The sequence below is a fragment of the Ailuropoda melanoleuca genome, chromosome 7 (assembly GCF_002007445.2).
Source record: "Ailuropoda melanoleuca isolate Jingjing chromosome 7, ASM200744v2, whole genome shotgun sequence".
NCBI lineage: Eukaryota > Metazoa > Chordata > Mammalia > Carnivora > Ursidae > Ailuropoda > Ailuropoda melanoleuca.
The window spans coordinates 39,445,241-39,458,597 of NC_048224.1; the positions used below are offsets into that span (position 1 = coordinate 39,445,241).

The 13,357-nt window shown below is 43.4% G+C and overlaps 1 protein-coding gene across 2 annotated transcripts in view; it reads left to right on the forward strand.

Moving 5' to 3' along the window:
• Positions 1-2,239: 2,239 nt before the first annotated feature.
• Positions 2,240-13,357, forward strand: part of UGCG (UDP-glucose ceramide glucosyltransferase) — a 45,819-nt gene continuing 34,701 nt past the window's right edge. Inside the window, exon 1 of one of the 2 annotated variants that reach the window (XM_034664279.1) lies at positions 2,240-2,782. In XM_034664279.1, the coding sequence (XP_034520170.1) occupies positions 2,685-2,782 (98 nt within the window). In that variant the 5' untranslated portion in view covers positions 2,240-2,684. The remainder of the gene's footprint in view (positions 2,783-13,357) is intronic. The other variant, XM_002916521.4, reaches the window with a different exon arrangement.

Consider the following 13,357-nt stretch of genomic DNA (forward strand, 5'->3'; position numbering starts at 1 on the left):
TTGTTGTAAGGTTCCAAGAAAACATTTTGGAGAAAAGCAGAATATAACAAAATGCTTTAATTGACCAATTGATATAGTTCACTGAATCTAAGAGGGCAGTCATTGTAAGAGGCACTGTTATTTACATCTTATCAAGAAAAAATATCTACTAGTTTGCGTTAAGATGTTACTGACTGTGAGATACATTTCCATTTCAGAAATGTTAAAATATGTTAAAGTGTTTTTATAAAGGGGGGAGGGGCAGAGGGAGAGGGAGAATCATAAGGAGGCGGGGCTCAATCTCACAACCCTGAGATCTTGACCTGAGCTGAAACCAAAAGTGGGATTTAGCCAACTGAGCCACTCAGGTGCCCCACGTTAAAGTGTTTTTAAAAGTGAGTCCTAGGGGTACCTGGGTAGCTCAGTGGGTTAAGCATCAGATTCTTCGTTTGGCTCAGGGTAGGGAGTAGGACTCTGCACTCATCATGGAGTCTGCTTGAGATTCTCTCTCTCCCCCTCTGTCCCTCCCCCCACTGGTGTGGGCATGCCATCTCTCTCATAAAAAAATAAGTAAATAAATAAATAAATAAAATCTTTTTCTTTTTAAAGTGAATCCTAGAATTAATGAACTACAATAGTGATGTTTTAAAATTTTTCCATTTGTAGTTATTTTGCTGGTAGTATTCTATCCCACTCTAACTTTAATTCCTTAACCAGTTACTCTGAACAAATGGAAGTTTCATTTGTAAACATTGTTCCTTCTTACTGACTTCACCCCAGGAAAACACAGAGTATAGTGAATGCAGAATTGGGACTCAGTACAGACATTAATTGAAATTCTTCGCTGATTGTAGTTTACCATCTAACTGTAGATTAAGGTACTTCGTTTAATCAATATCAAACATAATAAATAGCAAGGATAAAATAACCTTTTCAAAATGGAATTCAATTCTGAAATCTCTCAAGGGAGGTCATGGATTATTTAAAAGGAAATCACTGGAAATAATAAACATTGTCTAAACATAAAACAATCAAGAAACAATATAAACTCATCTAGGCTAAAGAAACAAACAGAAACATTTAGTACTAGATTAAAACATCTCCCTGAACTGATTTAAAATTAAGATAACAGCTAGGTTAACTTACTATCCAAAGTGCCACTTGTTTACATTTTAGAGCAGTGCTATCCACATGTGTAATTTAAAATTTTCTAGTAGCTAGCCACATTTAAAAAGTAAAACAACAAAAAGTGAAATTAAAAATTTTTAATTAAACCCAATATATCAAAAATATTGTTTCGGGGGCGCCTGGGTGGCACAGCTGTTAAGCGTCTGCCTTCGGCTCAGGGCGTGATCTCAGCGTTGTGAGATCGAGACCCCCATTCCCCCTGCTTGTGTTCCCTCTCTCACTGGCTGTCTCTCTGTCGAATAAATAAATAAAATCTTTAAAAAATATATTGTTTCTACATGTAATCAATATAAAATTTATTAAGGAGGCGGTCTTTTACATCCGGTGTATGGTTTAGACGCACAGGACCTCTAAATTCCCACCAGCCACATTTTAAGCGCTCAATAGCCCCGTATGGCTACCGTGTTGAACAGTAGTCTTAGGGGACTTTGATATTAACTGATCCCTTACATTCCGAGTTTGAGAATTTCTTTTACATTACACGCTGTCTGTATGGTGCTTACGAATCTGTGAGGAGTAAGATTATTTTGCTCTCGGGTCGGTTGCGGTCAAAGACAACACAGCATGAAAAGCAGTGAGGTTGGAAGGCAATGGGACAGCCAAGCGCCCAAGAACGTGGCCTGGAGGAGGGCCTAAGCCTCTCTGAGCAGTGCCGGCCGGAGAAGCTGCAGAGACAGCTTTGGAAGCTGGATTTCCAGACAACTCGGGGGGCCGCCTGGAACTCCGTGTCTTTCTCTGGGACGCCTGGAAACACTGGAGCCCACAGAGGGCAAGCAGCCTTCGAGCCGGACACAGGGTCACGTGCCGCCACCGCCGAAGGAGGCCAGCTCAGGGGTGCAGTGCTGGCCGCCCGGGGCGCCCCCGCCGCCCGACGCCGAAGATTAGGCGCGGCGGAGACAGGAGCCCGCGGGGAAGGCGGGCTGGCGTCCAGCAGAAGCCTCCCAGGGGCGCGCTCCCGACGGTGATGGTGACGCAGCGGGCGCGAGGGCGGCAGGGTGGGCGGGGAGCAGCGGCGCGCACCGCCCCTTGGAGGGACGGGCGCCGCCGTTCCGGAGGGCGGGGGCGGGGCGGGGCGCGCCGGGGAGTCGGAGGCTGGCCGCCGGTTTCGATTAGTGCGCGGAGCTGCGGCGGCGGAGCAGGGTGTGGAGTTGTGCGGCCCGGAGTCGGGCGGCGAGGCGGCGGGGCGTTGGCATCGGGGGCGTAGGCGCGCGGGGTCCGGCCGGCGACCGCGAGGGTGTGGAGAGGGGAGCCTGAGCGCGGGCCACGGCCGCTCTGACCACGGAGCCCGGCCACCGCAGCGCCCGCAGTCGCGAGCGCGCCCAGAACAGAGCGCGAACGAGTGCGCGCGGGCGGGGCGCGCAGGCCCTGCCCGCCCCTTCCGTTCCCCACCCCCCTCCGCCCCTTCCTCTCCCCACCTTCCTCTCCTCTCCTGCGCCCCCGCGCCGGGCGCCCACCCTGTCCTCCTGCGGGAGCGCGGTCCGCGGCGGCGGCCGGAGCGGGCCGGGCCGGGCCGGGGGATGGCGCTGCTGGACTTGGCCTTGGAGGGAATGGCCGTCTTCGGGTTCGTCCTCTTCTTGGTGCTGTGGCTGATGCATTTCATGGCCATCATCTACACGTGAGTGAGGGGCTGCTGGAGGAGCCGTTGGCGCGGGGGTCAGGGCCTCGGGGTGGGAGGTTGGGAGGCATTGCGCTTTGGAGAGGATTGGGCTCGGGTAGGGGTGGAGAAAGCGAATTCTTTTACTGTTCCCCCCCATTCCCTTTCCCCTTGGACCAGCTGGGGCGAGGGTCCTTGAGGGGGAAAAGTGATGAGTGAGGGGTTTTGCTGGGCTGCGGGCGACTGCACGGCCAGGGGAAAGGAGACTGCTTTTTCTACGTGTCGGGCGGAAGGTTGCTTGCTTGGTTTCATTGTGTTGGGAATTCGTTTGATTTTCATCTGGGCCAAGATGTATATTGTGTTGTTGCTGCTGTTGTTTCCTCGACCTGGACGACATTTCTATTATGATGATGATCGTTCCCACTCTTCTGGGAGCTGCACAGAGCTACTCGGAGACCTCCCTGTGGATTTTCTTCCTGGAAGAGCTCTATGCTTTTACATAGGTGTGGAGGAGCACCTGTCCACCTTGAAAAATGTCCACCAAACCTCCGGGCTGACGTTATAGCCTTGAGTCATGTCAGCTTGTACATTTCATTTTGGTTTTCTTTCCTTTTTCCAATTCCTTATTTATAGCCCCCCCCTCCTTTTTCATTATTCAACAAATTCTCCTTGAGGCCTACTAGATGCCATTCACTGGGGACACAGTGGTGAGAAGGACAGAATTCCTGTCCTCATAGAGCTTACATTCTAGAAGGGAGAGACAGGTAATAAAAATTCAAATAAGGTTATTTCAGATAGTGATAAAGTCTGTGAATAATATAAAACAGGGTGGTGGGATGAATAATGACAGAGGGTATGTGTCTAGTTTTGATATTTCAATTTTTTAAATGTCTTTAAAATAAAATGTTTTTCCAAAGAAGTGAAAGAATTGCCTAGAGCACGTTTCTTATATAGATTCACTGGCATTTTAGCCTGAAAAAAAAAAAGACTATACATAGTAATCTTTATCGCCAACTAGAAGAGGGCATGTGTTAATAGAGGAGATGGGAGGACTTTTAAGAAATTCGTTGCTTCCCCCCCCTTTTTTTTTTACTACAGAAAAATGTGCTTTTTATTTTGGAAATTCTGCATTTTAGTAGTATAGGGTGGCATTTCGTGGTACTGGAGAAAGATGCTACATTGTAGAAGACGTACCGATACTTCTTTGGAGGTGAAAGAAAACATGCCATTTGGATACTGCTGATGTTAGTTTTTGTAGTTTGTGAGCTGTTGTCACCGAACACTTTCTGGAGTTCATTTTAAATATATGAGTTCTTAAAAATCAATTTTGTTACTTTATTCCAATCATAATAATTTTTAAAAATGCCTACTATATAAGGAATTTAGACAATACAGAGAGGAATAAAGAAGAAAGTTAAACACACACACCAAAACTCCACTACCTTGTTAAGCTTTTGTGACTGTTGTTCCAATTGTGTGTGTGTGGAGAGAGAGAGAGCGGGAGGAGAGAGGAAAGTGGGGGTTAGCATTATGATTATTGTTCTGTAGCTTGCTTTTAAAATTCATCAATTTAGTAAATGCTTCTTGGGAAGCTCTTGTACAAGGCACTATTCTAGGTGCTGGAAATAAGGTTGAAGAACAAGGCATCCAGGGTTTGGCCAATCTGCTCACATGGAGTTTCCATGTAAAGTGTCATGACCCTTTTTTTTCCATGTCAGTAAATGTATGATCTCTGCATCATTTTAAATAGATGCATGGCATTTTCGTTTATGAGGTACTAATACGTATGTGTTGTTATTAATTGGCATTTAGGTTGTCAGTTCATCAAGATTACAAACACTGGTGAATTCATATGTGTACATTTTGAGAGAGGACTTCCATAGTTTACATTCCTGAAAGAGGAATTATTGGGCCAGAAGCTTGTGCATTTTAAACTTTGATACAGGGGCGCCTGGGTGGCACAGCGGTTAAGCATCTGCCTTCGGCTCAGGGCGTGATCCCGGTGTTCTGGGATCGAGCCCCACATCGGGCTCCTCTGCTATGAGGCTGCTTCTTCCTCTCCCACTCCCCCTGCTTGTGTTCCCTCTTTCGCTGGCTGTCTCTATCTCTGTCAAATAAATAAAATCTTTAAAAAAAATAAACTTTGATACATATTGCCCTATAGAAAGTTGTATCTATTCATAGTCCTGGTAACGATGTATGATGGTGCCCATTTCCCCTTACCGAGTATCAGGCTCTTCACTATTTTCTGTTATTTTCATTCCTTTAATTACTAGTTCCATTGAACATTTTTCATATATTGATATCTTAGTTACATCTAGTTGTAAATTATATACTCATAATCCTTTGTGATGCAATCCATTGCTCTGTTAATCTTGATACGAAGATTGTTTTTCTGTGATAGGTTGCAGTTTTTTCCCTAGGGGGGTGGTGGTTTTTTTTGTTTGTTTTTGTTTTTTTGGTTTTTTTTTTGGTCTTTCAACTATGTTCGTATGTTTAACATAGAGAAAAGTGTGTGTGCCTGTGTTTTGGGTTCTCAGGGCTTTTTTTTTTTTTTAATGTTTCTGATCTGTGTAATTTTATATGTAGTCCTCCAATTATTATGTAGTTAATATCTGTTTTTCTTTATTAATTTTAATTCCATTGTTTTTTGGGTTTTTTTTTTACATTTTATTCTGTAATGTACTCATTTTACTTCATTATATGATGAGAGTCAGAGCCTTAATTTTAGATTCATATAAATATTTAGCCACTTGTCTCAAAATCACTTAGTGAATTATTATTTGATTGTTCCGTGGTTTTGAAATACTGTATTACAGACTGAATTCTTCTGTATACTTGCATATGTCTCAAGGCTCCCAGTGCTGTTTCATTGATCTATTCTTGTACTAGTGTCCACTGTTGTAATTAATGAAGTTTTATTACCTTATTACTGGTGAGGCAAACCCCTCATTCTTTTCCAAACTTCATTGGCTTTTACACATTTTTACTTAAAGATGTACTTTAAAATTTTTCCCAAGGCCCTAAATAATCTTGTTTTTTTAACTGCAGTTTTTAAATCTTGTTTTTAAATTGGAATTGTTAAATTTACAGCTCAATTTGGAAAAATTTGACTTCTTTCAACATAGGACTATGATATATCCCCTTCCCTCAATTATTCATACATAATGATAAAGTCATACTTCTTTAATTAAAATGAACACTAGCGATATAGCCTAATATTCCAAGTAACCTGTGCTGTTAGACTTGAGACAACTCCACAATTCTTCTAAGTTATTTATTTTGTGTTTAATGATAAACAGCAGAGTTCTCTTTAAATACTTTGGGTTTGAGAATAACTTAGTTAAAATACTGTAGAGAGGCTTTGTATTTATTTATGTATGTATTTATTTTCTAATGCCCCATATAGTTACCTTTGTGATAGTAACAGGATCCTGAAAATAGAATGAAAAAAATGCAACTAGTTTATAACAGGTGATAATGAACAGCTGATTAAAGGAATTTTGTGAATACCATTCTGAAATGGGTAATTCAACATAGAGCAAATAGTCAACAGCTTAATTTATTTATAAATTAAATCTTAACCTTTTTTTGGGTAAGTTCCTTTCTTCTGGTCCCACCTTCAAAATTACTTACATGTTTGATCTGATTACTTTCTTATTGAAATAAAGATACTTCCCAGTTAAATGAGTTATTTTCAGCAGAGAACTACAGTTTGTGCCCTCCCAACTGTATTTAGTGAAATTGCAAACCTGATACAACATTTTTTTTAAGATTTTATTTATTTATTCGACAGAGATAGAGACAGCCAGCGAGAGAGGGAACACAAGCAGGGGAAGTGGGAGAGGAAGAAGCAGGCTCATAGCGGAGGAGCCTGATGTGGGGCTCGGATCCCATAACGCCGGGATCACACCCTGAGCCGAAGGCAGACGCTTAACCGCTGTGCCACCCAGGCACCCCTGATATCTAACATTTTGACAAGGAAAGCTAAAGAACACTGGCAACAATATTTTGGTTAAAATAGTGTGCTCACATTCTGTATTTTATTGAAGAATATATTTTCTGAACACATGTTCTGTATCTCTCAAATCTTTTTTGCCATAAGGTAAAGTGTACATAAAATAAGCAGATATTGAAATTCTCCTTCCACTTTGTGCTTGCAACTGGTGGAAATGGAGCCTATTTCAAAAACTTAACATTGCTCCATTATCTGGTTGTCACATTAAAGAGGTTAATCATGGACACCTACTTGTTAAAAGTATTTAAGTCATGCAAATATTATAGTAAATGGCTAAGGAAAGCTATAAAACTTTTAAAAACCAAGTGGTTATTTTTTAAAATTACATACAGTGTGAAATGGTATCTAGTTAATTTAGATTCGGTGTTCTATTGAATTGCGTCCTCTCTTAGGAAGAGAGCTAAGTATTGGCCTATGCTAAAAAATGGAGCTCAGGGGCACCTGGCTGGCTCAGTTGGTAGAGCATGCAACTCTTGATGTCAGGGTTGTGAATTTGAGCCCCACATTGGGTGTAGAGATTACATACATACATACATACATACATTAACTAACTCCAAAAAATGGAGCTCAGTGTGATTAATATAATGAATGGCTCTTGCTCAAATTATTCAGATTTCACAAATGTCTCACAATTCCTATAAGCCTGCAATTAAAAAAAAAGAAAAGGGCGCCTGGGTGGCTCAGTTGGTTAAGCATCTGCCTTCAGCTCACGTCGTGATCTCAGGGTCCTGGGATCGAGCCCCACATGGGGCTCCCTGCTTAGTGGAGAACCTGCTTCTCCCGCTCCGCCTCTCTGCCTGCCGCTTTGCCTATTTGTGCTCTCTCTCTCTGTCAAATAAATAAATAAAATCTTAAAAAAAAATTTTTTTTTAAATGTAGAAATTGAGATGATTTATAAGCTAGAAAGCCATTCTTTTTAAAGGTTTTATTTATTTATTTGAGAGAGAGCTCACGAGGGCGTGCGACCATGAGCAGCAGGGTGGGGCAGAGGGAGAGGGAGAAGCAGACTGGTCCCAGCTGAGCAGGGAGCCCGATGTGGGGCTAGATCCCACAACCCTGAGATCATGACCTGAGCCAAAATCAAGAGTGGGATGCCCAACCCACTGAGCCACTGAGGCACCCTTCCTTTCCAATTTTCGTATTGAACTGATGCTTAGCATTTTCTTAATAGATTTTAGATGGCAGACATTTGTGGGATTTCTACCTATAATATTCAGATTAGAACCTAAAATTCAGGGCTTCTACTCCCAAGATTTTTTTTTTTTTAATTTCAAAAAAAAGGGGAAAAAACCCTGATGATTCTAGCCTCAGAAGGCAGAGTTGGTTAAGTGATCTTGGAGTTTTTCCTTTTTGAGAGCTAGTGTGGTTTGATAGCTTGGGAGCTGCAGTAAAATCCTCCAGAAGTCTGGACCAGTTGTTTTCTTCTCTTTTTAGCCCTTGCGAGCCATATTGCTGGATGATAAGGGTATCTGAGCAAGGCACCTTGCTTTTTTCCCTCCCATCTCCCTTTTTCTTCTTCTCTCTCTCTCCCCATTTCTCCCTCTCCTTGGATTACTGTTTTTTGTCCTCTATTCGTAATGTTCTAATGTTCAGTGCTAGGCTTTATCTTTTAATTGACTGGAGGTGCTGGGCTAGTGTGGAAATACTTCTTGTATCTGTAAATATTAACTGCCCTCTAGTAAAGCAGAGGTCTTTCCCTGGAGTTTCCTTTCAGATTCATTCTACTTTTTCAAACCTTTGTAGTGCAGCAACTTTTATACCTGCTGCATAGCTTTTGAGTGAAATTTTAGATAGTATGATCTTTACCTTAAATTCATTAATACGTTGGTGTTCTGAGCTGTAGTGGAATGTAAATTGAGAGCTTCCTTTCTGGGTTCACTTCTAAGGATGCTCTTGGACTTTGGTCACGTGTTGATCAGTCAGGGCCATTGCTGCCAAGACCACTTTTGGGAGAATGAATGAGGCAGTTGAGCCCCTTAACCTGAGCCTGGAAAAATACGGAATTGGATGATAGTGTGATAGCTTTAAAAAGCAAAATGACGATTGTAATTCAGTGTTAATATTCAGGGATGGTTCCAACTCATCATCCCACCCTTTTCCTATGTCTTGAGTGCAGTACCCTTTCTCTCTACTCTAGATAATTGAAACTGTCTCTATTCGCTGGTATCTCTACCAACAGCCTTGTTCCCTTTCTACTTTGTTTTTCTTACTGTAGCCTTATCTTCCTGGAGCACTAATCTTAGATCATGTGCTTAAAATTTTACCTTGGTTCCCCCATTGCCTTCAGGTTAACATTCAGGTTCCTTAACAAGACACGCATAGTTCTTCAGGAGCTGAGCCCTTGCACCTAATTCTTCAGCAGTATTGAATTACTGACATTCCCCTGAATATGCTATGTATTTTCTTTAGAATTCTTTCCTTCTTTTCCTTTTTTTCCCTGCCTGCTTTCTAACTTCTACTTATTCAAGTCTATTCAGACTTAGCTTTTTACTGTTAGACTCTTCTGTTTTAAGATTTTATTTATTTGTCAGAGACAGAGAGGGAGAGAGAACACAAGCAGCGGGAGTGGCAGGCAGAGGGAAAAGCAGGCTCTCCTCCGCTGAGTAGGGAGCCTGATGCGGGACTGGATCCCAGCACCCTGAGATCATGACCTGAGCTGAAGGCAGACGCTTAACCGACTGAGCCACCCAGGCATCCCAGGAACCTCTTCTTATATCCTTCTTTGGTGCCTTGAATTTACCCATCCAAATTGTAAATGTGTGTTCTGTTGTCTCTTTTCCCAATTAGATTGTAAGCTCTCGAGGGTAGGGATAGTGTCTTACTGTTCTGTGTCCAGTGTGTAATAGGCACTTAATTATTGCTGGTTGAATGAATGAACTTTCAATTTTTTCCAGTAGTAATGGTGGATTTTTCAGTGTTGTTAATTCAGTGTCAGTTGGCCCTTGTGATCTGAGGTAGATGGTCAGATTTGGGGATGCTTTCCGTGGTGATGGACTTTAATGAAAGTTATTGGACCAAATGGAATCTTTATTTCACTATTTCTAATTAATAGCACGTTAAAATAGAAACAGGGTTCTATTAATAACGTGATCACCTACAAATCTGAATCCCCTCCCCCAGGTTTTCCTATGGGAATTCCTCATAAACAGTCTCCACACTAAGATCTGACTTTCAGGGGATGCCGAGCCCAGTGCTCTCCTGAGTTGGTTGATGTGCAAATCATAAGTGTCCCCCACTTTCCCTCCAGCCACAATTTTATTTTATACACAGAATAAACATCACATTCTGCTTTAGGGAATTTTGTAGAAGAGCATTGGGATAGTTCTATTAGTTTCCTTTTGATTTGAAAAGAGTTTGAGCATACGGCTTGTTTGAGGGTCTCCTGTGTCTTTGAGCACTGTGTGCTGGGACCATAGCTTCTGCTGGGTGCCCGGCTTACTTCATTGCTATTAGCACAGTACCGTGCTCTATCCATTTCCCATACACTAGGGCCAGCTCTGTTGTCACCAAAGGATTAGTGAGTTGGGGGTTTTGGGGGGGAGGCATGATAAAATTAATGAAGATCCTCTTNCACTAGGGCCAGCTCTGTTGTCACCAAAGGATTAGTGAGTTGGGGGTTTTGGGGGGGAGGCATGATAAAATTGATGAAGATCTCTCACTTGTTTTCAATGGTAATGGAATCTTTTGTATTTTATAGTATATAAGTCTACTGTTCAGTGGAAATAGTTTGTGTTTTCCCATAAAGCTAAGTTACTATTGGTTATTCTGTGTTCTGTGGGGAATCTCGCGTCTGCAGAGTTCAAGTTGAACCAGAAGGTGTGCTTCGTGTTGCCGAAGAAGCCCACTTTGATGCCGTACCCTTGTTGAAAAGATAGGTGCAGTATGGAAGTAACATGAGTCATGACACATACTGATCATAAACACACGGTAACAGCCTTCCAGGGCACGGTCTCAAGTAACACCACCAGAAGCCTTTCATTATGGGATGTTGCAGGCATGGACTCTGAAGAAGGGGACCTACTGATAGGGGAGTCAGCCTCATTTTACACAACATGGTAGGTAACAAGCTTAGTGGCGTGGAGCAGAGGAGATAAATTCCCAGAATCAGATACGCTGGTTCAACTGAGCCACCCAGCAGAACTGTAAAAAAAAGCGTGATGCAGAGTGAACTTTGCCCTCAAGGAATCCATATTCTCGCTTGGAAGCCTCTGTGAGGCTCTCCAGCAGCCTGTCTGCTTTGCAACTGCTGCAGGGGCCACCGCCAGCCCACTGAAGGGGCACAGCCTGCCCTCTCTCCAGGGAGCTTCCCTTCACACCAGGCTTCCCTCCTGCTCAGAGCGAAGTTAGAATATGAACCGGTAAAATGAATCATTTAAAGTGGTACACGCTATCAAACCAAAAACGTGAGAGAGAGAGAGTGCGAGCAGGGAGNAATCCATATTCTCGCTTGGAAGCCTCTGTGAGGCTCTCCAGCAGCCTGTCTGCTTTGCAACTGCTGCAGGGGCCACCGCCAGCCCACTGAAGGGGCACAGCCTGCCCTCTCTCCAGGGAGCTTCCCTTCACACCAGGCTTCCCTCCTGCTCAGAGCGAAGTTAGAATATGAACCGGTAAAATGAATCATTTAAAGTGGTACACGCTATCAAACCAAAAACGTGAGAGAGAGAGTGCGAGCAGGGACGGGAACTACAAGATGAGATGGATAAAACAGTAGACCACAATGATGAAAAAGAGGGACAATTTTAGAGACTGAGCTCTTAGGAAATAAAAATCACTTAAGATGAAAGAAGGCCCTTCCATCAGCTCAGAAGTTGAAAACCCGGGGCGCCTGGGTGGCTCAGTCATTAAGGGTCTGCCTTCGGCCCAGGGCGTGATCCCAGAGTCCTGGGATCGAGCCCCGCATCCGGCTCCTCCCCTGGGAGCCTGCTTCTTCCTCTCCCACTCCCCCTGCTTGTGTTCCCTCTCTCATTGGCTGTCTCTCTCTCTGTCAAATAAATAAATAAAAATCTTACAAAAAAATAGTTGAAAACCCTTGTGCTGAGAGGTGATTAGGCTTCATCAGGCTAAAGCTACTATAAAGTCCCGCAGAGGAATCCCTGAATATTTTCTACCAATTGCTTGGCGTTCTTTGAAGTGTCCCTGAATAGATGTCCTTCTAGCTCACAATGGAAAGCAGGACCCTGAAGTCCTCTCTCTTTTGCCAGTGATTCACCCCTCACGACCTTTTGGACTTCACTTACTCCGAGGAAGCACCCCGGATGGTGTTACCTGTACTCCTCCCTGCCGTGAGCCCCTCTTCCCCCCTGCCCTTGAGGGTGTCAGGCCTTAATTATATGAATGCGAGTTTTGTGACGGAGTGACTAGCTTCTGATTGAGAATTTAATTTCGAAATCATTCCTCGAGAGTGACACATTGAGATTTTCCTCTGCTTTCTGTCTCCCCAGCATTGCTCACTCACATTCCAGGATCATGTTATTCTTTAAAAATGAAGCAAATCAAAACCATTGACCGGACATAGAGGGGGTGCATTCCTTTTATAGCCAGTGTGTTCCTGAAAATGTAATAAAATCAAATTTCTGAAAATCAAACGGATGTAGGTGTTAGGGGAGATTCTGTTTCATAAAGAACTAAGGTTATTATTAAAATCCCAGGTTACGGTTCTGCTGGGCCCGAGGCCTGGGACGTGCCACCACTTGATTGAGGGCTTTCTGGGTGTTAGGCGTTGTGCGGAGGGCCTCCCCCTGGCCTGGATTAGGGTGAGAAGGCTGCGTTGTAGCATTTGCTCTGGGGACTGCCCTGGGCATGGCGATTTAATGGTGAACAAAACACTCCCTTCTGGAATCCCTCAAAACGTCTCCATCCTAGAAGGCATGTGCTTGGATTACATAGTAACTGGGAGTTACTTTGCCCATCTTGTCTGGTCTTCTCCTCTCAGCTCTGAGCATGGTAAGCTCTCCCTCTAGCAGAGGCAAGGGAAGGGTTCTTGGGGCAATGGAATCCCACATCTTGAGTGAGGCTCTGAGGGCAGAGGAATCTAGAGAAGCTAGGACCACACAGCGCCTCTGCCCCATTGAGAACGTGTCTAGCGGTTTGAAAGGACAGCTCAGGCCACTTTCAGTGGATCATTGGTGATATTGATTTCTCTCTGTTGTACTTCCATTGCCTCTGTGCTTTTGGGTGATCTCTGTAGAACTTTAAATTGGTTCCTAAATATTGGGCGTAATTTAAACTTTGAATATAATTTTAGCCTAAATACTGCATGTAATTTAAACTTTGCATTAAATGTGTTTTATGCCATGTTTTGACTTACTCTGTTTTAACCATGATTTGGGACCTTTGATGATTCCCCTTTCCCCTTTAATCTTTCTTAATACACAAGGGTTGTTTTATGTTCTAAAAAACCCTTGAGAGCTTGGGTAGCTCAGTCAGTTAAGTGTCCAACTCTTGATTTCTGCTCAGGTCATGATCTCAGGGTTGTGAGATTGAGTGCTGCTTGGAGCCTGCTTAAGATTCTCCCTCTCCATCTGCCCCCCCCCCCCGTGCTCATGCTCTCTCGCTCTCTCTCAAAAAAAAAAAAAAAA